Source organism: Agelaius phoeniceus, chromosome 10, assembly GCF_051311805.1.
Source record: "Agelaius phoeniceus isolate bAgePho1 chromosome 10, bAgePho1.hap1, whole genome shotgun sequence".
Classification (NCBI taxonomy): Eukaryota; Metazoa; Chordata; class Aves; order Passeriformes; family Icteridae; genus Agelaius; species Agelaius phoeniceus.
In genome coordinates this window covers 22,141,251-22,167,984 of record NC_135274.1, presented here as the reverse complement: position 1 = coordinate 22,167,984, position 26,734 = coordinate 22,141,251, and the positions used below count along the sequence as shown (strand labels likewise).

At 41.9% G+C, this 26,734-nt stretch overlaps 1 protein-coding gene across 9 annotated transcripts in view; it reads left to right on the top strand.

Annotated features, from left to right (window-relative positions):
* The window catches only part of NLGN1 (neuroligin 1), a 378,384-nt gene that overhangs the window by 61,355 nt on the left and 290,295 nt on the right, over window positions 1-26,734 (top strand). For 2 of the 9 annotated variants that reach the window (XM_077184130.1, XM_077184131.1), the window contains 2 exons: window positions 20,072-20,877; window positions 21,340-21,399. In XM_077184130.1, coding sequence (XP_077040245.1) covers window positions 20,385-20,877; window positions 21,340-21,399 — 553 coding nt within the window. In that variant the 5' untranslated portion in view covers window positions 20,072-20,384. Of the gene's footprint in view, window positions 1-8,018; window positions 8,607-20,071; window positions 20,878-21,339; window positions 21,400-26,734 lie in introns of those variants that run through there. The other 7 variants (XM_077184132.1, XM_077184137.1, XM_077184129.1 and 4 more) reach the window with 7 other exon arrangements.

Below are 26,734 nucleotides of genomic sequence, written 5' to 3'. Positions count from 1 at the left end.
ATTTATTCTGCTGGTGCTGAGCTGACTCTAACAGAGTTTTAGGCTGATTGAAACCCTGGGCCTAGGCTCCCATGGTCTAAATCCCCCCTAAATCCCAGTGTTTTATTTTGGCCTTAGCAGACTCCAAGGCAGGTGGGTAGATCAGGCATTGCCAGTGGAATTGCAGATGTGAAACTCTGGGCTGTAGCAGGTGTGTTCATGGGCTCCTGCAGGTTTTGTCTGAGTCACATCTGTGCCAGCCCCACTGCAAAATATGGACAAACCTGGTCAGAAAAGCTCTGTGGAGCTGTGGCTGCCCAGCACCCAGGAGTGTGTAACCCACAGGGGGCTGGGGAGGGGGAAATGCTGCCTTGGGATAATTCTCCCTTTAACAAGGGCTGCTGCAACATCCCCTCTGCACACAAATGCCTCTTAGCCCCTCTCTGCCTGACATCACCTTTCCAAGCTACCATTCCCAGTGTCAGAGAAACACTTCTGGTTTCTTTCAGTGGAAGTTTGTTTGATTGAAGCCTGAATAGTAGAAATAAACCTTTTTGTTGATAGGAGATGCCCCATTTTTTTGAATCCTGCGACTATGAAAATATCATCCAGACATCTCTTAGGTTTGCAATGTGAGCTTGCAAACCTCTCTTGCAGTCTGAATTTCACGTGTGCAGCCCAAGTCCAGCATCACGGTAAACACTGAGAACAGCTGTGAACAGAGAAAACAAAAAGCTGGGAAAAACAGATGCTTTTCAACTTGTACACATTATTTAATACTGAACTGACCCATAGCACAGTGTTAGGTGCTTTATTGTATTTGCCCACCTTAGAAAGCAGCTGGAGTAGCAGCAGCAGCCTGCTCAGGCTGTGGGGAATGCAGCCACAATTCCTGCACCCTCTACTGGCTGATGCACACACCTCGGAGGGGCTGCAGGAGTTGGTTTTTTTCTCAGCTTTAACAATAAATTTCTCAGCTGGAACAATAACGTTTGCCAGCAGAAATTTTATAGCATCATAATTAGGAGAAATAGGAAATTTGGGGGCTCTAGTTGTCTGGAATAGGAAAGGAAGTCTGAGAAATGGAAAACTAGTGAATTCTTTCATTTGCCTAAGAAACTAGTGCCTGAGAACCACTGTGCTCACCTTCTACAGCAAGGGGATGCCAAGGTTTGGCACACAGAAGGACACTAAGCTGTATTGTGCTAATTCTGAATTCTAGAGAGATTGTTCATTAAATTCTGCAAATGCCAGATGTGTGATTGGGGGGAAAAAGTAGTATTCTGCAATCAAGACCTAGAAATTTGAAAATTAAAATTCAAAGTCATGTCTTTCTGGGATTCACTTCAGCCACAAATAAGTATTACAAAGTATTTGTCTAGGTTTAACTTTCAGATGGTTGTAGCTGATCTTGTTATAAAAAACAGCTGCAGTTTCAAAGTCCATGTAGAGGGCACTCTGTGGCATGACCATGGTGTAGAGAGGATCATAGCCTCTCCTGGGTTATGACATCAATTAAATAATAGACTTCTAGGCTGCTGCAGTTTCTCTAATGCTATTGTTTTTTTTTTTTCCTTTTTTCTTTATATTTTAATTTTTCTTCCTTGTCTGCCCACATGGATGCCAGCTAAGGCTTCCTGAGGTTATATTGTTCCTGCCACAGCAGACAGGGGTGCTGTTGGTGTGTCCAGTTCTCCAGGGTGCCTCACCATGTAGATCTGGTGCTGTCTCATGTCTGTGTGCAGCAAGAGACACAAGGGCTCATAACCTAACATGCACCCATTAGACAGCTACAATGAAGCTGTCTAATGTTGCTGCTTTGCTATTAAATAATTTGGACTGCCAGATTTTACAGGAATATTATTATTGGGCTATAAAGAACAGCTCACTTACACTAGAGTGAGATTTTCAGAAATCACAAGTGATTTGACCTGCCTTCAGTTTACTTTCTTAAACGTAGTTGTATTTTCAGAAGGATTATTGCCCCTCTCATTGCCAGTTAGAGATGGTGCTTCTCTGGGTCCTTCAGTTCAGGAGCTCTTCAGGTGTCTTTGCCTTGGAGATCCCTGGCAATTTCTGTTCTCCCTGCTTTGCCTGCGTGTTCTTGCCTGTACATGTCAATTTTGTGTCGTTTGTCATTGTGCAGTGAATCAGATTCCCAGACATGACAAGCTTTAAGACTTGCTAAGATAAGCAGGTGAATGTGTTAGAATGTTTGTACAATGGTATTTTCATATTGATATCATCTCCTGGACTTTCCATCCCCACTGATGCTGATTAATGCCTGCAAAACACAGGAATGTGTCCTCTATGAAGTGTTTTTCTGCCTGCTCATTATTTCCTATGGCTTATTTTGGCAGAATTTCATGAGCACTCCTCATATTGACTCCTCCACAAAACCAGTCAGTCCCACACGACCCTCTGGGGTGCCTGGCCTCTTTCAGAGGTCTCTCAATTCCCTGCAGGAGCATGGATTTGCTGCATGGGTCAGTGCCAAGCAGCTGGGGCTGGCAGAGGCTGCCTCTTGACCTCCCTCTCCTCCCCAGCTTGGGAATCCCTCCATGCCTTCCCCCTCTCCTTGGGATGGGAAGATTGTCTCTGCCCTGGTGATAAAGAAATCAAACTGGATTAGACAGAGTTAAAGGCAGGAGAGATAAAAGAGTTTGCTCAAGGTCTCTCCAGGGGCTCTTGCCCCTGCTCCCAGCCCAGCACCCAAACCCCAGCACACCCCAGCCTCTTTCAAATGCAGCTCACACCAAGCAGATTGGAAGTGATTTACTGCTCTTTAGGAGTGCTTTCAAATTGCATCTTTTTCAGTTGTCAGGAATTAACTGCAACTGCCTGAGTTTTAATTAATGGATCATGTTATTTGGTGCATCTGAACAGAAAATTTAGGGCACATCTTTGGCTCTTTTGGCCAGTAGCCATGATGAGAGCCAGGCTAATTATATCGGTCACCAAGTTATCGGCGCAATCGTCACTGGAGGCAAACAGATGCCAAGAGAGGCTGGTAGTAAAATCATGATGTATTTCACAGTCATCTTATTACTGACTGATTTAAATAAGGACCTAAAATGCTCTGTCAGTACAGGGAGTGTCAAGGTTCCAGCAAGTCTTAATTCACAGAAGCTCAAGCTTTCCTTGCTTGTGGAAAGTGACTGGTGAAAAAGGAAAAGGTGTGCCACAGCAAAAGCATGTGGAGAACAATTCACTGCTTATACTTGCAAATGCTGACAATACAGGTCACATGTTCTTTTTTTTTTTTTTTTTTACTGAGTTTAAATATTAGGGAAGAACACTCTCTGATGAGGTTCCTGTGACTTCCATTTCATCTCATGAGTGATGAAGTTGGCCCATAGTTCTCCGTCATTTGCTTGCTGGGTCTAAATGAATATAAACTGCATGTAATAGTGACTCAGAGCAGCAGCTCCATCAGGGAATGTCCCTGTGTGCTTTCAAACCCAGCACGTTGGAAGTAGAATACAGTATGTACTCAACATTAGGTTTCAACTAATTTAATTAAAAAAACTAGAAATTGGTTGCTTTTCACACAGTATGAACAGAAAACTCTTTGTCTAAATGCTTTCCATAATTTAAAAAAACAAAGTCTAGCTCCACAGTTGCTTCTACTGGGTCACTGCAAACCAAGGTACTGCTGGATTATGGCTTCAAATAATAACTGAAATTTTGGGAAGGAACAAAGCCATAAAACTCCTCTCTAAATGTATTCCCAGCCACATAAACAAGGAAATGGATTTTATAATTAATTCAGAGTTCTCTGGCAAGCACAGTGTTGTAATGTGTTGTAATCTACTGATTAAGTTCCAGTAAGAACACTGGCAATGGCTTTTTTTATCAATATCTGTCTTTTAACAGCACCCAAAAGAACCTGAAATTCTGAATCTCAAAATAACCACGGGTGGATTGTGCTGGATCTGAGCATCCAGTCAACCCTTGGAGAGGGGTGAGCCTGTAGGAACAGGGTTTGTGTCATCCTTGGGTCCTGTTTGCTCCCTCTTCCCACGTCCTCGAGCACTGTGTTCTGGAAATGCTGTACTTTATAGAAAATTGATTTTGAGAAGTCCAGGCTGAATGGGTGTTTGAAACATTCCAGCAAAGCTTTTAATCCAGTAGGATTCTACTTCACAGAATGCTTTGCCATCCATCAGGCCACTGGTCATGGCTGTTAATTAAACGAAAATGCAAAATAAATCTACAGTGCAGAGATACAACATAGCCAATTAAACATCCCAGTGCAGGGTGCTAATGATAAAAAGTGAATGTCACCAAGGACAACCTGTGTGATGTCAGAATACAAATCCCACCAGATTTGTGCACAAAACGCAGGGCTCCCATCGTGGGTGGGAGGAAGGGGATGGGTGTCCCTGAGCACTGAAGGGCAGCAGAGGTGGTGGTGGGGCTGCAGGGAATGGGAGTATTGGGAACTTGTGTGGCATTGAGGCAGCCAAGGCCAGAGCACTCAGACTAGTGCCGCTAATTTTCTTGACTCTTGGTATGTGAAACTCTGACCAGTCTCAAGCGAGCCCTTTGCCGCACAACAAAGAATTGTGCTTTTTAAAAATGTAATTGTTTTAGTACAAAAGAACAATACTGAAGAAAGCAGGTGATAGCCATGTCTGGAGTGCCTGAAGGGCTGTCAGGGCCCTGTGTCTTTGTGCAGATGTCAGGGCATCTTTGTGGAGATGCTCTGTGAAGAGGGATGGCCTCTTTAAGTGGCTCTTCTTGGCAAGGTTCAACCAAATGAATGGCAATAACTCAGCAGTTACAGCTAACTACAGCAGCTCATAGGCAGGCATTATAATTTCATTAAAGATCTGGCAATCCGGGCAATCTAAAGAATAGAAATGCACAGAGATGAGCAATCTTTAGTTTCCTGAAATCAAAGAAAATATTTAACAAAGTTATTGCAACACACAACTTAATGAGCTATCTTGAGACAAACAAATTAATGAATATTTAGTATTTTGTGTATGTAAACAGTTCCACCTGTTCTACCTATTAGAAAGGTTAATTTTTTTTTGAGAAACACAGTCTGATAAAATTTATATTTGAAAGAAAAACTTGACTGTCTTAAGCTACATATTTCAATAGCTCATGAAACTTGTGTTGCATCAAAAAACTTGCCTACCTTCAAAGCTTCAGGTGCATACTTTATGTACCTCAATGTGCATTTTACCTTGGACTGCTAGTTGGGAGCTTCTTTCTTCTTTTTAGCTTTTGATTGTATGTTTTGCTCTTTTTGGAGGTTAGTTGCTTACAATGAGGGTTGTATGAAGGGTTTCATGTTCTTAAAATAGAGAAAATGGAGCAGGGGGGAATTTTAGACTATTGCAGGATGCTGGCCTTTGAAATTTCCGTGGATTTTCAGTCCATGGAAATTTAGCTCTCTTCATTCTTTTAATAAATGCAGATAACACAACCCTATCAAGACTCAGCTGAGCTAAATATTAAATAATGCCAGTCTTTAAACCAGTTTTGCATTCCCTAGATTGCAATGAACATGTAATTCTTTCTGACATGCAGGGTATTAAAACATATTTAACAAAGTTCTAATCAATTACAGGCACTTCTCCCCTTGTTTCAAACGAATCCAAACGCTCTTTACACATTTATATGTAGGCATAAATGTGTGTATATCATAGAATGGTTTGGGTTGGAAAGCACCTTAAAGATCATGTAGTTCCAGCCTTATTTAAATATTTATATTTATATATCTAGATATAAAAGTGTGTGTGCAAGCCACTTAGCTCCTACAGGCAAGGACATCTTGGTTGTAAACTGCTGGCGGATTCAGCATCAGACACTGCATGGATACAGGAATGTCATATATTGTTTTACTTTATTAGAATATAATCTATTATTACCACATCTGTAGGCTCAGCTACTGCTATCACATCTCCATATAGAGGGTTTGGCCCTATAATTTATTTTCCCAGCCAAATATGCCTTCCTGGACCTGTACAATTTTCTGGAGCTGGAGACAAATCTTGTTCCCTCCCACAAGTCAGTAGCCCTCTTTCCCCAGCAGTGTTTTGGATGAGAGGAGAGCTATTGAGGCCCCTGGAAGGAAGGACAAGGGAGAAATGTTAGGACACAGTGCAGGGAAGCAGAGTGAAAAACAGTGGAAAAGTTCTGCAAAGGGGCCCCAACCTTAGGGACAGGTCAGAGCCAAAGTGGTGAGTGAATGAAGTGGTACCACACATCTCTGCTGAGAGAGGGAGTTGAAGAACAACTGAATGTGCTCCACAATTTGGTGCCATTTCTGCACGAGTGAAGATGGGTTGGGACCAGATGGAGACTTGGTGGCCAAAGGTGGGATTGTTGCAAGTTGAGTGTAAATTGTCAGCTCCTGCCACCCACAAAAGGCCTGGTAAGGAGATAAATTGGTTGATTTCCCCCCACAGTTAGTAGGGGATCATCTGCTTAAATGATAGAGCATTCCAAGGAGATATTCACGTGGTGGCTCAGGAAACCCAGGGAGGATTCTCCATCCCTCTTGAAGGAGGGAGAATAAAACTTTGCACCCTTGGATTCCAGTGGCTTATCTAGGGACAAGGAGAGTGCTGTTATTTTATTTCACCTTTATTTTTTGCTTTTCAGTATAAAGAACAACCCAAAGATAAAGCTACTCCAGGGTTTTGTATGGATGAAGAATGGCAGAATATCTCACCTGGTATTGCCTCTTTGGTGATAGTTTTTAGGCTGTTGGTTGATCTGTGGCTGGTGGCAAGTGATTGATTTCCACATACAAATTTCATTTCTAGTTTTGAAACCTTTTTTTTTTTTTCATGTAGTATTCCCTTGAGATTAACATAACAGCATTCATGGGATTGCCCTGTCAGCAGAGTATGTTCTGCCTTTCCCTCCTGTACCTGAGAGCTGCACACTTTTGGCAACAGCAAAAGAATTAAATTTCAGAGTACTGAAGGATTCTGGACATTCCTAATTAACCATGGACTGGAATAGTTATTGAAACAGGCAAAAAACGTGCCCAGGACAGGATTATTCCAGCACATGGGAATGTCACAGGATGAATTGCTGCTGTGTCCTGTCACTCCTGCCATGGGCACTCAGATCCAGGTCCTCAGTGGGACTGAGAGACATAAATAGCCCAGCATGGCTGGGTCTGACCTTCCCTCCGCTGGGATGTGCTCTCAGGTGAGGGTGTAAAAGCTTATCACATTTTCGGGCACCTCCAGACCTTGCCTGGGGCTGTAGGCTTGGAAACATGAGTGGGTTTGCTGTGCTTGGTGAGTGTCAATATTTTAACCTGAGGTGCCAGTTAGCAGAGAAAAATACAGATCTTAAACACAATATGAAGGGAAGTCTCTCCTAAAATAACAGGAGATGTTAATGAGCTCTCTGAAAGAGGCTTAACTCGGGATGTTTTAATGTGTGATTGTGGCTGTTCTTAAAAAATGAATAGACCTATCAGCATTCACAGGGCTATTCTCCTTTCCCTTCTGATCTGGCCTTCCTTTCTCCCCACATCCCCTGAGTCGTCAACTTTCATTGTCTGATGTGGTCCTAGAAAGCATGAGAGCTGGGGGTCGGAGAATACTTTTATTCCTCAATTAGAAATAAAGAGAAAGCAATGAAAAATAAGTAAAAAAATTCAAGAAACAGCAACGGGAAACAAAAAGAGTCACTTATATCTTGTGTGCAGACAGTGATGATCCAAGTAAGTAAGACCATGCCTTCATCTTAAATCACACCTGCGTGAAATATTTGAGCACAATCCACATCTCTCTACATAAACCATGCATAAATTACACAATTTGGGTACAATTTCGAAAGAGGCAGCAGCCCACCCGCACGCAGGTGTGTGCAGCATCTCCACCCTGCTCTGGCATCCCTTTGTGCCCCGGCGCTTGCGGGGTTCCGTGCTCTCCGTGCCGCTGCCCGCGGCCGCCGGAGGGACCCCCCAGCCCCGCGGCGGGGCCGGGGCGTTGCGGGAGGGTCCCCCGGGGGCCGGTCCGCCCGGGGCGGTGCGGGGCGGTGCGGGGCCGGGGCTGCCCGCGCTGTTCGCCGCGCCGCCGCTGGGGGTATCTTTGTACCATTTTTCATCCAGCAGCAATTTGGAGTGGAAACGTGTAATAGGGGAAAAAGCAGGGATCTCGGCGGTTTGAGCGAGCCGTGCATCCAGGAGCCAAAAAAGATTAACACCCCTCCGCGCCCCTCCGCGCATCTCCCGCGCCCCTCCGGGCACCGCCGCGGCTCCGCGATCGCCCGCCGGACATCGAGCGAAAGGGATTCGTCTGGAGGGCACTTTCGGATCGGGGGAGATCTATTGGATTAGTGGGATTATCTGCCTGCAGACGGAGAGAAGTAGCGTTTGATCATTTCCATTGCCTGCCTGATGGTCGGATTTACATGGAGGTGGCTCGGCACGGATGAGGCTGGATTCCGGATGGGGATTTCCAGCCCCCCCTTCCCGCGCCCCGATCCCAGGAAAGGGCAGAAAAATATATAAAAATCGGTATAATTGGGAAGTGTCCGGAGCGCTATTGGGAGCCCTCCCGCTCCCAGCGGCTGGGAGAGCCGGAGGAGGCGAATCCAGCGGATTACAGCTTCGGCTGCGATTGCGGGAAAGCGGCCGTGAACTGGTAAATACTTTGATGCTCCCGGCGTGCGGGGCGAGCCCGCGCCGGGATGGAGAGGAGGGAGGGGGCGGCCGGGCAGGGATGCAGCAGGGCGGCCGGGATGGAGGAGAGAGGAGAGAGAGAGGGATGGAGCGGGGCGCCAGGATGATGGAGCGGGGCCCCGGGCAGGGCAGGGCAGGGCGGCTGCGGGGCTGAGCCTGGGGGCGCTCGGCAGGGCCGGTTTCCCAGCCCGGGTGTGCGTGCGTGTCCGCGGCCGGGGGGATGCGTGCGGGGCTGCGGGTGCGGGGCTGCGGCGGCTGCGAGCCCGAGCGGAGCCCGCCCGCGGGGATGCGCGGCGGCGGCGGCGGCGGGAGCGGCTGCGGGGGTGTTCGCGGGGAGCTCTCCATCCACACACACACACACACACACACACACACACACACACACGCGTTCGCGCTCACGCACGCACCCCCCGCACCCTCCGCCGCCGCCCCGGCGAACTTTTCCTCCCTCCCCCGCCGCCCCGGGGCCGCCGCCCGCCTCGGGCCGGGCGCGCAGCTCCGCGGGCGCTCCGCAGCCCCCGGTGCCTCCCGCAGCCCCCGGGGCCGGGCCTGCCGGGGGATGGCTCCTCTCATTTCTTCAGACATCTTCTTTCTCGCCCTGGTGCTGAGTGCTGGTTCTTCTGCTTCCCCCCCCAACCCCGTCCGCCTCCCCCCCCCATCCTCCTTTCCTGATGATCGCACTAGAGCATCATCTTTACTTGCGAAAGGAAAATCAATTTTCAACAGGTTTAATTAAAATTAATCAGTCAAATTACTTAATATTAATTGGCTTATAATTAAAGCCAGAAAGTTACCTTGGAATCAGGAGAAAGGATGTTATCTGGAATCGTTTTAACGGTGCATATGGTTTCAGAGCAATTACATTCAAATAACTGTTTAAATAAAACAAACCAGAGCTTGATTATAGTGTTGTGCTCTTGCTGGTGCAGGTGACACAATCTGGACTGGCCATTTCCTTCTGTAAATTTGCTGACCTTTCGAAGGAATATCATGTTAGTTTGACACTGGGTTTGCTTTCTGGAAGGCCAGTTTGTTTTAGCTCTAACAACTATGGCATTAAAATCCACTAGTATAAAATGGAAATATGCCTTATAGAAGCTATAAATATCAAAGTGAATGTTTTTAGCACGTTTAGATGTTCTGTGAATTTGAAATGAAGCAGATTTTTCTTTTTCTCAGCATAAGTGTAAGAAATTGTTTTAGGAATTATTTTTTGCCAGCACTGCCATCCACTGTGGCAATATTTGCATTTATCCAGAGCCTTAGTGGGACAAGACCGTACTGGTAAATTCAGAGGTAATTCACATCTGAAACCACGTATTTTTGGCAATGCTCACAGTAACCTTTTTGTGCTCCCTTAAGACCTAGGTAGGTATTTTTGTTTGTTTGTTTTTTACAGTAGCAGCATTTTTGGTGCATCCACAGACTATTGTTATTGCTGAAAGAACAGTACTGTGAGCTTTGGGACATTTTCCCCTACTTTTCTGGGCTGGCTTAGTTGAAGCAAAGGATACTTATGAAATTGCACGTACTTTATTACAGGCACCTGACAAGAGAGAGACCCATGCACGGTGTAAATGAGCATTTAAAAATAGAGCCCATTATTCAGGGCCCTGATTTTCAATGATCCTGATTCCCATTGACTGCACTGAGACTTGTGTGGGCTCCACAGCTGTAACACGCAGACCACTTCTGCATCTTTGAAATTAGATTTGCAGATTGGGAGCCAAATGCTAAGTAGCCATGTTTGGGAATGGTGGTTGGGAAGGATTATTTATTTTTTCTTCTCCCCCCCCCAACTCTATGACTGGTGCAGGGTTAAAGAAGACTGCTCCTTAGTTACTTTTTGATAAACGACACCGTTTTTCTTAGGCTGTGGCTACAGATTGCAGTGATGTTGCAAAAGCAGTTTTGCAGTAAATGATTAGGAGATCCTCAGGTACCTACAAAGAGACCCCATTTATCCTGCGCGTTTCCTGCGAATCATATGCAGGCTGTGGGAAGAAAAATGAGGCTGAGGATAATCATGCTAAGTGTGCTGGGAAGCAGGATTTGGCTGAACACCTCTGTTTTGTGATTAACTGAGGTAGCAGCGAAAGCCATGAGCGTGGTTCAGGCTGTTTGAGGCAGTGGGTGTAGGAGCTGCTGTCCTGATGCTGCTTTGGTTATCTTACCCCCTCTCCTAGAGTAGGGTAAGAAGATAAAATCCGAGCTGCTGATACTTAAACATCTTTCACAAAGTGGGTTTTCTCTGGATTATTTGGCTGGAGGTGGAGCAGTCTGCTGAGGAGGGTTATTTAAAGACTGGGACAGGGCTGTAGGCAGAAAAATTGATTTGCAAGTGAATGGAGGAATTTGAACATGGTAATGGTGGTAGTTGTATTTTTTATCAGTTTACATTTTTAATATCCGCTGGCATGCACACCAGCATTAACCACTCTAATTGTTCAAATGGAGTCTGGGGAAAAGGGAAGAAAGCAGAGGCTTAGATGTGGTCTCAGTTTGTAATGGATTGGCTTGCCTTTCTTTATTAAAAGCAAATATACGTTCCTTTGTAATAGAGATATAAAGCTGTATTACAGACCCTTGGCTAGCTCTGAATTATTTGTTTGATGTCATATTTATTATGGTTTTTTAATCACATGAAAAAGAAATTATTTAAAAATTAAATACTGGAAAAAGAAGGGCAGAAGGAGACAGATGTTCTTTGAAAGCAAATAATGAAAATAAAACATTTTTTCTAGAGGTCCAGTAGAAACCTCTGTGGAATTCTCTTGATAAAGGTTGGGCAGTTATCAATCTGATCCAGTAAATGATATAGTTTCTGATTAGTCCCAGATATCCCTCCATGGTAAGTATATCAGGTGATAAAATAATAGATAATGGTAAAAAATAGGTCCTGACTGATGAATAAGGGCTGTTCTAGAGACATGTCTCCATTTCTGTAGCCCTGGTTCTGAGCTCTGCATTGTGAGGGAGCACAAGCACTCAGAGAGGATGCCTGCCCTGATACCCAGGTGTTGCACAAGAGTTTGTATGGGAAGGAGGGAGAGGGAGTTAGGGGATGCAAAAAACCAAACCACACCAAAAACCCCCACCTAATGGGGAAACTTCATCATGTGTTGCATATTGAGAGCACATCCTGTACTTTTAATAACAAATGATGACATTACATTCCCCAGGATTACTATTGAACTGTCAGAATTACAGGGGGAAATAATTTGGCTTCTTGGTGACTCAGCTGCTCATTTCTACCTGCCCCTGAAGACCCCACGTGTTTTGCAACAGACTTTGTTTCCATAACTATTAATTGCTCATTAATGATGTTCTGTGTGCTCTGCAGGGATGAAAAGTGACTGGTTGGCTGCTTGGTCCCATGTCAGGTTTTGCTGTGCACCCTCTCCACCACAGCACTTCCCACTAGGAAACAAAAGGTGGAGTGAGGGAGCAGCAGCTGTGGGAAACCAGGGGGCACAGAGCCTGTACTGTAAATATCCTCATGGTTACCAAGCCATGGAAAGATCTGGGCTGCACACAGCAGGGTAACATGGCTTTTCCACTGCTGTGGTCAAATAAAACATGAGCCCATTAAAGGAAAAGCAATTTGAGTTCTCTTTACCCCATTTGTTGAATTTTTCTGTTTTGTCCTCATAATATTTTCTGCATAATCAGTTTTAGTGTTGCCTTTGGGTAGCCTGTTACCTTCTGCTGATGCTTGGTTAGGTCTTTTGCACCATATTAAGGGAGAATGCAATGCTTGGAAATTAGCAACACGTGACTGTAAAATCATGAAAGCGGTCAAGGACACTTTACAACTATTGCATTTCAAGTAACTCATATTCCTTTAACGAAGCAGAGAACTTAAATGGCAATTTAAAAAGATGTTTTCTAAATCTCCTCAATCACATCCTGCCTAGAGAAGCCATTAGCTCACTTGTTGAACTGGTTCTGGGAATTTAATGAGGGGAATACATTTATGTTGCATTTTATACTTTTATTTAATTACATTTTGTCTGAAGCTTTTAGGTTCAATATCTGAACTTAAAGTTGTTCCTTAACTTTTGCCTTCCCAACCCTGTCCCCCAGTTTCCAAAACAGTACTTGAAAGCAGTAAAGTGTTACGTAGGCACACAGTGTTAGAAATATTCATGAGGAGAAAACGACAATTTAGTCAGGAGCAACCTTACAGATAGACTGAATATTTTGACATCCTCAAGCCTGTGCAAAACAGGCATTGTAGGATGAGGCTTTTGTTTCTTCTATAGTTCCACAATAAAGGATTTTTTCTGTGTAGAATCTGGGCCCTGGAGCAGCCACCATGAGATGCAGCTGCTGGGTCAGGAAACCCTTTGGTCACTGGGGCCGTGGTCAGTGTGACCAGGACATGACCACAGGGACACTGGGTATGGTTGCTAGAGCTGAAATAAGTCTCTTTCTCACAGACAGGGGTAGAAAATGGAAAGAGGACAAGGAGCTGAATAATAGGAGCTACACATGGAGTCAGATGGAAAGAGTAAATCTTTGTAGACGTTTAATGGTGTTATATTCTAAGCTTTTGGGAAATTTTATTTGAAATTTTTTTACAACGGTAAATATAGTCTGTGCTATATCCTATTTCTATTTCATGTGAGAGAAAAATTCCCCATCTATGGCACAACACTTTACTGCTACCATTACTGCAGACTTTATAGATCAGAGATGTGTCAGCATGTTAGCTTTAGCTGTAATGCTTTTTTTTTGTGAAACCTTATGGGCCTTGCAGCCACTTTCTCATACTGACACTCATAAAACGTTCAAGTTCTCATATTTATTATTTAATTTGCTTCCTATATAAAGCAGAAGAGCTCTTTGGTACGTGAATATGAAGCCAAAAATGACAGGCAGGCATGAATGGGACTAATGAGTTTTAATAATGCACATATTAGAAACTGTTAAAGGAAGTTTAATTAAGAAAAACAAGTTAAGCATGAAATTCATTTTGGAGCAAATGCAGGTAAAGTCACAGATGTACAGAATGCTAGATCACAGGAAACAACATCTCCAAGCTGATAGATCCCTCTAATGCCAATATTGCACTCATGTTGTAGTGTGCTCTCTGCAGTTCTGGAAAGCCTGGTAATACCAGTCAAGAGCACTCTCAGAGCTGAGTTAGAGATGCTGGGTTTGTGATTAACAAATTATGTTTATACATCTGTGAATTTCCCGATGAGTTGGAACTTGATCTCAATTACCCTGATGAAATTGGGACCATCTTGACCATCTGATCAAGAACAAAAAAGCTTGGGTTCCCTTTTCTGCCACAAGGAAGTTTGCTGGTCTTTTTCTTAAAAAAAAAAATCATCTTGTTGAAGAGGTGGTTATTGATCTAGCTCTACAACAAGGGTTTTGTATGCTTGGAATTGTTGCTGTATTGTATCCAGCTAGAACAACAATTCATGGACAAATCTGAGTTCATTCAAGCATCTTTGTTTGCAGAGTTCTCCCTCAAGAAGTGGCATTATCTGTATTCCAGCTTTTTTTATCTTGAATTACTATTTCCACCAGGAAAATACAAAAGTGATATCTTTCTTATGAATCTGATATGAAAGCTTGCCTTGGGGGCTGAACTAGCATTAAAGGTAGTATTATTGTTGATATTATAGTTGTAATAAAGGTGGCAAAAAAAATCCAATTAATTTTTCCCATACGATTAACCCCAGTGAACCAAGGGTGAGCCACAAATATATATCAGGTGAAGATCTTTGTTAACAATTCTGTAGCTAGATTTATCACCTGAAAGACACAACAAAAGCACAGTTAGTTTCAGGAGTCTCTGGGTGGGTTCTGGGCACTCTGCTAGAGTGATCAGATGAGAAGCACGTGTATATTTTATGAAGTATTAATCAAAGCAACTCCCACTTGACCTGATGAAATGCAATAGAAGGATTTTGATACTGGAGCTCTCCAATGAGAAACATCTGGGTTATTTTTTCCTCTGGGATGACCTCTGGTTAACATGAGTTCAGTAGAATTTCTGCAGTAGGTCAGGGAATCTTTTTGTCCTGAAGCACAGAGCAGCCATCAACAGAATGGCCATTTGATCATTTAGCTGAATAGTTACAGTACTCAAAAGTGAGGATAATGTGTGGTCCATTTAAGAGTTAACTGTAAGCTGCTAAAAGGAATAAAGGTTCACTTCAGTGCCCATTATATTCCAAGCCAGTGCATCTGTCATTTTTAATTTAAATCTGTATTACTTAGCTGTCTAAAACTTTACACATAAGTGACAGAGTTACCCATTCTTTCTGTTATGGGTAAAATCACCATTTCGTTACCTACTTATTGTGCAAAATGTCAGACAGCTCTAGTCTGCATTAAAAAATTGTAGTCAGCTTCTGGTTATATAAACAATTACTTCAGATAAGAAGTAGAACTATTTTTGGAAAATTATTTATTGATATGAGTAAATGGAAGATTATAAGACTTAACAGACCCTCTCCTCATGGGCTTAATTTGCCTAATTCAAAAACAGTTTAATAGAAAATTTTGATCAGAAGTCAAAGCAAGATGCAGAAAATTTTGCAAAGAAAGATGCAGAAAATTTTCAAAGGGAGTTTTGATCATGAAAATACTAGTTAATAAGCAGTAGTGAATATACCCACTAACAGCAAAGAACAAAAATTTGGTGCAGTTGAAAAATACATCACAATTTAAAGGAGTCTTGTGACACCTACCCATTTAAATTCAACTTTTCACTAATTTTGAAGCACTGCATCGAATACTTTATGCTACAGTATTTAAATACTATATTTTTCACTAACAAGTTATGAAGCTTAGCGGTCAAAACATCATATTAAATCAAGGTGAGGGCACTCAAGAATCAGTTTCTCTTATCTAGGAGTGATATATTTACACAACTTGTAGCATCTGGAAATCTTTTCCACCGGTATGTTTGTGTTCCTGTGTAACATAACCCTTGTAATCTCATCCTAATGTGGGATGGGACTGTGAGCCCCTGAAGATGATGTCTTATTCATACCTTTGTTGGCCATCTTGGCAGAGGTTCTGCATCTCAACAGGGCTGGATTTGTAGCAGCTTTGTGGAGCTACCAGACCTGTGGCTGCTCTGAGGTGGAGGGCATGCTGGTGTGTGGGATCTGAACAAACCCCACCAGAGCTGTACCCTTCTTACATGTGTTATATACTGCAGTCATATATTATCGTTTCATACACATGTTTTTTTTTAAATGAACATAGTTAATTTCTTGAACTAAACCCAATCCCATCCTTTTGAGAAAGTATTTAGGGAAGTATGCAAGAGCAGTATCTGTTTTGAAATATTTCACAGAATGGATTGGGTTGGAAGGGGGGATCTAAAGGTCATCTAGGTTTGGTAGACTTTCCCCTCCACGCTGCTCAAAATCCCATCAATCTGGTGGTTTTTTGCTACTAAGTTGAGAGAAAATACGGTAGTGTAAATCCAGTGTATTTGGATCTTGCTTCCCTTGCTAACTGGAAACACGAAAGAAGAGATGGGGAATTTTGTGCTGCATCTCCTGAGGGTTTGTCTGCTCATGTTTACAATTGGTGTGTCACACCAACACAATGTTCACCCTCATCTTTCCTCTAATGGTCTCTGTACCACTGTCCATGTTCCTGCTTGCCTTCATAGCATGTTTTAGGACAAGGATTTCTTCTTAGAGACATGAAACATCTCTGGGCTCTTAGTTCTAAGGAGAGACTGCTGTAAGTAAAAATGGATGCAAATGTAGCTGGTTCTGCAAAACAGCACTTGTGTTTTGAAATGAAGTGGCGTTGTGTGGTGTTCCTGACTCTTGCAATCACTTTGAGTATTTGTGCAACTGGGATTTACTAGCAAAGTGAAAGTGGAAAGGAATTTCTGAGCAGGAATATCAAATCATGGAATACACCTTCAGCTGAAAAGAAAAGAGCTTTTCTGAGGGGTTGGGAGATTTTTGTCTTAACAATAATAGCCTTTACATGTGCTAAAGCTAACATATGGCCAGAAGCCTTGGATGCCACCAAAGGTTTTATTAATCCATTGGAGCTATTGATAGGTGATACAGATCAAACCATCCCTTAAGATTTGAAGGTCTGGGCATGAGTAGCAAAGAGGAGTTGCAGTGCTGCAGATTGCAGCAGATGTGACCCATTGTGGGATGCCCTGTGTCATTGGAAATGCAAAGATGCATTGAAGCTCTCTTGGATTGTTCACTCCTCAGCATACTAAATGCTTCTCTAAAGTATTTCAGAATCTGAGCTATAAAGTAATTTGAATTCAGAAAGGAAGATAATAAAATAATAGATAGAAAAAAACTCTGTAGAGTATAGACTGTTTGAAAGAGCATGAAAGTCTTTATCAAATACCTTTTACAGTAGAATTCATTTGTGTTACCACAGGGAGCAATTGTGATCCTCAAATCAAGACAGCAGAAAAATCTGAAAAGGTTTCTCCTCCTGCTCCTCAGATCCACATTATTTTGATGCTAAATCTTGTCCCAGATTTATCATTGCTACTCTTTGGTTTATTTGTCTGCTTGTCTCCCTGATCATTCCTGTTTATTCCTTCTCCTTTTTTCCCCCACTGATTCCTTTTTAACTGAGTCCAGACACCAAGGGAAAGTCCTATGTAGATCACCTGCAGAAATACTGGGGAGAATTTTGTCCAGCATTAACTCTCAACATGCTCCTGGCCAGCTTCCCTGCTTGCCCTTGCACCTAGTGCTCAAAATGAAATTTTGTCATGAAAGTCTCAAAAGATTTGATAAATCTCAGTCTTTTTATTTGCATTGAGTTTGTGGTTTTGATGTGATAGCTGCAGGGCAGCCAATGACAGGCTTGAATGTCTGACCTCTCAGTCTTGGAAATAAACTGTTACTTAGACATTTAAAAATAAAGGCTTGAAAAGAGCAAATCCAAAATTCAAGTTACAAATACAATGAAAATATGTTGATTCAAATCCTGCAAGCAGTTGACAATTTTCTGCCCTTTATAGCCTATCCATCAATTCATGGAGGCTACTGCCCAACAGTCAATTAATTAGGAATAGCAAACACAGAACTGAATTATATTCTTACCTTTTTAGCATCCTGTCTCAGAGTAAAACCTTTTCCATGGGAGGCAAACCAGAACTGTAGATCACAGCAGAGCTGTTCAGCTGCAAAGACAAACCAGCAGATGGATGAGCTTAGAATTATAGCCCAGCTTTAGAACTGGCTTTGAGTTTACATTGAATTTACCATTTGAGGTATCAAGACTGTATTACAAGGTTTCTTTAGAACTGAAAACAGGTGCTAAATAGAAAATAGATGCTAAATTAGTAGCATCTTGTTAATTTTGCACATCAAACAAACCCAGCACCTTAAAATGAAGAAGGATGTTTTTGCTTGGCACATCTGAGCTGGGTTTGTTGAACTCAGACCTTCCCCAGGCCATGTGAATTAGCTGGAAGGCTACTGAGATAAAGTTCCTGCTATTTACGAGTTTGATTTGAGAAAGAAGAGAAAGTACATGTTTCCATTCCTCAGAGGAAAACAAACCCTCGTGGGTTTTAAGACCCAGTGGAAAAGGCTGTGGAGGTTTTTGAATACCACTGATGAAGAGGCTTCCATCTCTCCATGTGTATTGCTCAGAAACCTGTCTGCCTACTCTGTCTTTACCATTTCTCAAGTAGTACTCTACTCCCTCCAAAATCTGACATGCTACAAAGCAATAATCCTCCATGAGTCTGCCATTCCATGTAAGTGTGTTAAAGTAAATGTAAACACACACATCAAGTTGGGGGAGTTATTTTCTGCAGCTAAATTGGTGCGTTTCCAGCAAACACTGAGAATATACAGCTGGAGGATGAAGGACATAAGCCTGTTTGTTAATGCAGTTTCACAGTGAAGGTGTTAGAATTAGCAGAGAAAGGAAGGGAAAGAGAAAATTGCGGAAAAGCTTCATCTATCTCCTTATTGCCTCCTGAGATAGATTGTTCAGAGCTAAAGGAACCCTAGACATGAACCAAATCTCCTGCTGTCCTATATAGCTTTTACAATCTCCTTTTTAATAACCCAAACTACAGGGTAGTCTGACTATTAGACAAGCCGTTCTTTTGAATTCTCTCCACAATGTGTATAGACATGATAAAAAAACCAATTCTCATTAAAGCTGCCAATGCTGTTTCAAAAGCAGGTGGTTTAAAATGTTTCCTATACAAAGCAAAACACATTTCTTGTGCATTACACACTGCTTAATAGGGAGTGTAAGATTACACTGCTATGTTGTGTATAACACTGCATCTTAAATAATAGGATATTGTAAGTTGTCTTGGAAATATGTTTCGCATGAATATGGAAGATATAATGATATGCACTGAGCAATTTTCAGAAGTGCTGGAACACTGCCTTGTGTGACAACCTCTGAGCTAAAGTAGTTGAAAATAGCATCTGGAATTTCAGATTATACAGTCTCTGATCCTAACTGATTATTTTTTCTAGGATATTGTTCAGTCAACATGTGGATATATGAAAGACATGACTTCTCCTGTCCTGTGGGAATGCTTACTGTTTATGTTATAAATTAAGGATGGTAGAATTTGAGTGCTCTCAACATGCATTTTCATTTTTCACTGAAGTCACTCTTTTATAAGGCATGCAGGATTGATCTGACGTAAAAATTGTGATATACAACTCCCTCCCTAAGCTGCCTGTTCATATCCTTTTCCAAACCAGTTCTGAAAAAAACCCCCAGCAACCTACAGAGGTCCAGTTGCACTTCTGTACAAACTCAGTGTTTGCCATTCACTTCAGCAGAAGCAGACTTTGGTCCTTCATTGATGTGAACATTTCAGTCTATCTGTGAATTTCATCAGCAATCAGAAAACCTCATAAAGCATGGTAATTCAGGTTCTTGTGAATAAGCACAGTAATTCATGTGATATTTTAAAATGAACAAAAAATGTTTGTATGTATTATAAACTGCTTTTAATGAAATAAAATTCATTTGGGTCTTCAATGTGCCTGCCTATCTTAATTTTCCCATCTTCTGCTTTAAGAAATAATTACTTCCTTTCTGATAAATCAACTTCTGCAAACAAGGTGAAAATTGATTATGAGCTGATTAAGTTAAATAAAATATTAACATAAACACTTACGTAATGCAGCTTGGCAGTGAATTTCTTATTCTTGAAGAGGTGAATTTTAAAAATGTGTTTTCTGTGAGTCCTGCTTCTCCTGAGAATTCTCTGTAAATTCAACAGGTGACATTACAGATAATCCAGTAATCAGTGTTTCACCTGCCATTTCATGGGCCCATAAACTACTGCAGTTTAACTTACATGACTCTAGCCAATAATAATGTATGTAAATAACGTGTTAAACACCTAGTTATCACTCTGCTCATATTAGCTCTTTCATACTAATGATTTATTTTCATTTTCTCCAGGATATAGACCTGCGGCTAACTGGATTTGATTTATAAGAGGGGATTCTGCAGTAAATGGCTGCTCTCTTCATATTGCTGCTATGGAAAACAGAATTGTCAATAGGATGTAGTCTGATAAATAGTGCTGAGTGAAGATGCAGCTTCAATAAGTGTGAAATCAATGGAAGATACTTACCGCATGAAAAGCCTTTTGAGATTTTTCTGACAGGCGCCTATTTAGGAAACTTGATCTGTTTCCTCCGGTCGCCCTGTTTTTACACCAGTGGATACAAATCAGATTGCTTCACTGTAGTTACACAACTAATGTGGGACCATGGCCTTTCCAAGATCCATGTGGCTGAACTGTGTATGGAGAGCGACGGCGCTCCGCCTGCTGCACACGGGATTGAACGCCACTTTTGCTTTTTCCATACTTGGATTTTTGCTCCACGCTGCAGCTGTGTCCTCCCAAAAATTGGATGATACCAACCCAGTGGTGACGACCAACTTTGGCAAGATAAGAGGGATTAAGAAGGAACTTAACAATGAAATTTTGGGGCCCGTTATTCAGTTTCTCGGGGTTCCGTACGCTGCCCCTCCAACAGGGGAGCGCCGCTTTCAACCTCCTGAGCCTCCATCTCCCTGGGCAGATATCAAAAACACCACCCAGTTTGCTCCAGTGTGTCCCCAGAACATTATAGAAGGCAGGTTGCCTGAAGTCATGCTTCCTGTGTGGTTTACTAATAACTTGGATGTAGTTTCAACCTATGTGCAAGATCAGAACGAAGACTGCCTCTATTTAAATATCTATGTCCCAACTGAGGATGGTGAGTTAATAGCAGGCAAAACAGGGAGATCTTTTTATTTTCCTGTTCTACTTTCTAACAGTATTAATTCACGTGTACTGGTAGCATGCATGGCTTTCTCTGTTTGCATGCCAGCTTACTACATGTGTGCATGCTGCTTTTCTCTGTGTGCATTTGTCCTCGCTTTTTGATTTTTATTTTATTTTAAATTTCTTTCTTTTTTCTTTCTGTCTACACTCATTTTTTTCCCCCCACAGCACGTGTAATTTTTAGGTCAAAGTTGGTGCCTAATTCTCATTGCCACCCACTGACTTCTGGGAAGATGCATCAACATCTTTTCCATTGCATGTGCAGGCACAACAAGTTGAGAATCTTCCGCACCTAATAAAGCAGGTCATATTTAAGTTAGATAGTGGTGTTGCATGCTCCTACTGTCTGTGACGGAGCTCCATGTTATTTTCTAGTCTTCTATTCATTTTTCAGTCAAAAGAATATCCAAGGAATGTGCCAGAAAACCCGGCAAGAAAATTTGTAGAAAAGGAGGTATGTATAAAGTGGACAAAAAAAACCAAACAAAAAAACGGGGGAGAGATCGAAACCTTGCAAAAGGAGAAGGAATAATACAGGTGAAAGAGGCTGATTGCTGGTGCTGTGAACTGTTAGGGACTGTCTTGTCCTGGTGGAGAGGTGTTTAAAGAGAGGTCCATGTATGACAGATGAGAAGATAACGTTTGTAAGGCCAGGATCCAGTTGCACCTGAGCATCTCTGCCTGGCACTCTCTGCAGTGACAGTGCTGGCAGCTTCTCTCTTGGCCTCCAGGCTCTGGGCAGTGCCTGCAGTGGCACCAGGGGATGGGATGTTGTGTGTGGATGCAGAGGAGGGAGCTCTGTGCCCTGGGATGGGCACTGCCACCATTGGAGGGGCTGGCACAGCCCACAGCTCTTCCCTCCAGAACTATGGCATAATGGCTGGGAAGCATTATAGCAATATGCAGGGCTGGGGCCTACACTGGCTTTCTCCAGGATATTCCCTGTTTTCTTGGAACAGGGTTAACTTTTCTGGAGTGTAGATGTGAAACTTTTTTTTTCTTTTTCGTTTACGTGCTTCTAAAAGTGAGCTTTGATTTCCTTTATTCTGTGATTACAGCTCTCTTTGTCAAAGCCCAAAAGCTCTTAATAGGGGTGTAGGGAACTGTTAAAATATTGTGACATGGTACTTTGGGAGCTAGACTGCTTTTGGAAGCTTTGGAAACTTGGCTTCTCCCCTTTCTGTGTTAAATACTATGGAAGAGTTTGCAGATTTCTTTGTGAATATTTGCAAATTCCTCAAGCAGTTGACATGCAACAGAGAAGGTCTATTGTGGTACTGATTAAAAGGAGGCATTTGGTGCTAGTTTTGAAGGACTAATTTTGTACTGTGCAAGTTTGTTTTTGCATCAAATGATTTTCCTTTATTGTTTTCTTTAAAATATGTTACCTTAGAGCTGGACTACATGTGAATTAGAATGCTTTCTGGGGTAAACAAAGAGTACTGTGGACATGCGCAGTTGCCTATTAGCTGTAATCCATTTCTTTTTTATCCTGTTATTCCAAAACAAACACATTTTAGGAAAGCAGATAGCAGAAATGTTTAGAGCTGGGCAAAATTTAACTCTTTAAACCCTGCATTAGTTTTTTAAGGCAGTATCTAGGCTCTAAATCAGGGTGGCCTTGTTCCCAAGGCTTTCGCTCTTACAGCTCCTTACTGCTGGTTGCAGCTAGCTGTTAATTATTAATTGTTAATTGTAGTTGCTCGATGAATGCTTTTTTGAGATGTCTAAATCCACTTTCAGCGACTTAAAGCAATTTGTGTTTAAAGTGTCAGGCTTTGAGGCATCTCCAGTTTTCTGTTAGGGAATTTTTGCTTGGTGCTGTAAAAGTACAATTGGTTAAGCTGGGTTCCCAAAGCTGGAAATGAAGATAATCAGGGTACTGTGAGCAACGTCACTTCTTCACACATCATTCAAGTTAGAATAACTGCTGTCATTTATATGCATTCAATTAATGTGCAGTGCTGCAGCAGTTATTACGCAGTTCATCAAGCGTGTGTAATTAGCTGAGCAACTTTCACTTCCTATCACCCAGACGCTGATTCACAAAGTCATAAATAAAGATGCAGATCCCCATCATTGTTCTCGGAGAGCATCTTTCGTACGAGAGAGTATTAAGAAAAAAATAATCAGAAAAATAACAAAAGTCAAGGGAGGGAGAGCCCAGTAGCTGAGAAAGTCATGCTCATTGTCCTGTGGGCCTGAAGGAGAATCAAGAGAGTTACTTGAAATTCAGTAGGTACCTTTCCACTTAGATTCATTGCACACGCAGCACAATAAAAAGCCTACCTCTTGCTGTTGACAAGTGCAGAGAGCTCCTGAATACCTTCAGCTGGGCAGCTGAGATATCTGTAGTAATGTCTGCTCTCTGAGTAAATCTCACTCTGCTCACCTGATTTAGATTTATCCTGGCCTGGGGTTGCCCCCATGGCCAGGGGCAAAAGGAGTTGCAGGACCAAGTTGCAGTAGAGTCACAGCAACTGAGCAGCAACCACAGCTGGGAAATGGCATCAGTTTTGTATCAGAAACAAGAAAGGCCCAACACTCTCTCTTTTGCTGCATTTTTATGTTACAGTCATAGCATCACAGTGATGAAAATTATTGGAAGGAGAAAATCTGGAAATCAGAAGCAGACTCTTACACCATCTATTTAATTCATAAAGAATATGTAGGATGAAAGTGATTGAAGCAGCAACCATATGCTATCCTTACATGTGGTTTGATTCCTTCTTACTACATGAAATAGATTGAATTAAATAAATTAGTATTTATACTTAATTGTCAGCTGAGGGACATTAGAAAATTAAAAATTTTTAAGAACAGGGAGCAATCTGATTAAAATAGATGTGGAAATGAAAGGAGTTCTAGCCATGAGTCATGCTAGAGATGGTAATGAGCATTATATCCATGACCTCCTGTTGGGATTTGGATGTGCCCACAGCAGAGACTGCAGAATGGTAGGCTGAAGCTGGGTGAAAAGAAATGACACAGTTCAGCATGTTTTTTGCAAAACATGAAGGCATGTATTCCAGTTACTTGTCCTTCAGTTTACTGGTTCAAAAATAAAGAAAGAGCATCTGGTTTTGTGTCTTTTTCTTCAGGTACATCAAGGTCAGAGGCTGCTAATTCTGTTTTGGGTACGCAGAAACTTGTGTTTGCAAGGACTGGTTTTGGAAAATCAGTGCAAAGGCATCTGCAGCTCTAAATTTTAATAGATCCTGGTTATATTGTAGGTTATACCATTTTAGTGATTGATACTAATTATATTGTCTCTCATCTGGCATTTCCTGAATTTCCTGACAAACCTTTGTAGCATTTTAGGGATTACCTGAATAGTATTCTACTCTTTGGCATTTCAGAACTCTAAATTTACCTTATAGTCAAAACACAAATATTTTACTTGTGATCCAGAATGTTTCCTTATCTCTTAGGAGGGCAAGTGCATCCTGCTTTAGCTGCATACCTGTGGTGTTTTAATATTGTATATTAATTTCTTTCAATTGCAATGGTTTGCACCAGGAATTTCTTAACTTAATGACAACTGCATAAACAAAATTTGGAAACGTTCACTTATACGCCCCCTAAAAGAACGCCCAGGTGTTGTGTGCTCTGCACTTGGGATGACAGTGTGCTCTTTCTTAGGAACCTGTACTAAATCTTTCATGCTGCCTGAAGATGCCTCAATGTAAAAATGTGGAGCTGTAGGTGGTACATCCTCAATGTCATGGAGCCAGGCAGATGCAGTTTTGGATAAATTAGTATTTGTAGGAGATTTAGGTGTAGAATAAGGAAAGAAATCACTTGATCCTTACTTTTATGTTTAGGAATTATCAGTGGCTCAGAGACTGCCCAATATCAGTGACTTCCCCACATGTGGATTCTGTTTCTTATTCTAGTCAGGGCAGTGAATAAATTTTAAATGCGAAGACTCATGATCTGAACTACCTCATTTGAGAGTGTAGGATTAGACAGCTCTATTAATATTTATGCCTCCTAATGGGCTACTTGATTTTCAGAGCAAAGCTCCCCACACCATACTTTCTGGGTTATGGCTGTGGTTACTATGGACGCACGGGAGCAAATGTACACACACACAAATATATTCATGGAACTGAAACACAAATCACACTGCTGTAATCTCATCCTGCTTTGATCTCCCTTTGTTTTCAATAGAGAATATGTTACATCAGTTCTGTTTTGTAAGAGGCTCTGATAACCTTAGGGCTTTAAGCTTAGCAATGTGAAATATTCTTTAGGAGACTAAGCAGAAATTTCACCTGTTACCTTGTGTTTCTGTAGAGTGGTTGTTCCAGTACTCCATTTAACTACAATAGAACTGTTTACTTATCATCAGATCTTGGAAATGAGCAATTAATAGAACTTGTGCAGTTCCTGTGGACTCCCTTAAATAAAGATCTTTCTCTAAACCCATTATAGCTCTGAAATCAACCAGAAAAGGACAAGCTGAGACCTTTAAAATGTGTATTTCCACTGGCAAAGGTTGTCAATTTATTTTCAGTATTCCTTTTTTCTAAAGATGTAATTTAGGAAATAATATCAAAGAAATGGAAGAGTAGATGGTAAATTGTCCAAAATTACTGAAATATTCCTTTCTCTACGGCCATGTGAATGAAAAATATGAAATCTAAGGTGTGAGCCTCCATCACTGTAGACAGAGGTCTGTCAAAATAAGTTATGCTGTCAGTAGACTAAAAACATGCCTTTGCAGACCATTGCCAGAGCTCTGGGTCTCTTGAAAATGAGTTCCAAACTTACAAAATATTCCTTTGTGTGTATTTTGGGGACATCAACCCTTTAAAAGGGTTTATATCTTCATTAGCCCACTTTGAAAATTCCTAACAAATTATTTGTCTGTAGTACTTTTGTGTCAGTATCTGCCTGCACATATTTGAATTTTCACCCCCATCCATGCTGGGTCCTGGCTGGAGAGCCCTCATCCTTACTCCCTGTGGTATCAGCAGGCCCAAGTGTAGTCCATAATCTCTAACTCCACTGCTGCTCACCAAGACACCACAATTGTTCTATTTTTCTGTTCCTTTCTGAAGCCCTGTTTTTCAGTCTCCACCACCGCTGCAGCATTTCCTATTCTACTGGTAATACATGGAAGAAGATAATGAAGCAAACATTGTCTTGTACAGACCTTTTCATCCTTTCACAATCTAAAGCTGTTAGTGTCAGTTAGCAGCATTTTCCAAAGATGCGCAGTAGGTTTATGTCATATTTGAAATAAAATGCTTAAAACTCTGATGTACTTTCTCCAGCCCTCTTTCTGGGTGAGCCAGTGCTTGACAATAGAAGACTCTGCAGACTGTATTTTAAGACTCCAGTCATCTTAAATGCCATCAGCCCTGGTCACACTCCCCTGGAAATGTCTGGTTGTTGGGGCTCTGGGCTCTTGCTGACCACACAGCCATCGTGCTGTCACTGCTTTGTTCATACACCTTGACAGTGCTTAGAGCTCTAACAGGTCTTAAATTCTGATCTAATTCCATTCCTTGTCCATTATTTTACTGCTTGCTTTTCATTTTCTACATCCTCCCCCACACAGGCTCTAAAATAGCACTGCTACCCTGATAATGCTAAGTCGGATAAAACTGGTTTGTGCTTCTTCCCCCGGCCTTTGTTGGCTTGGACTGGTTTTACTCAGTAAACATCTGTGAGATGGTTTTCCTTTCAATCTGTTAGTTTCTAATTTATCAGTTAAAGCCAGAATGGATAAATCTTATAAAAAAATAACTGCATAAGTGTATTTGTACATTTTCAGGAGG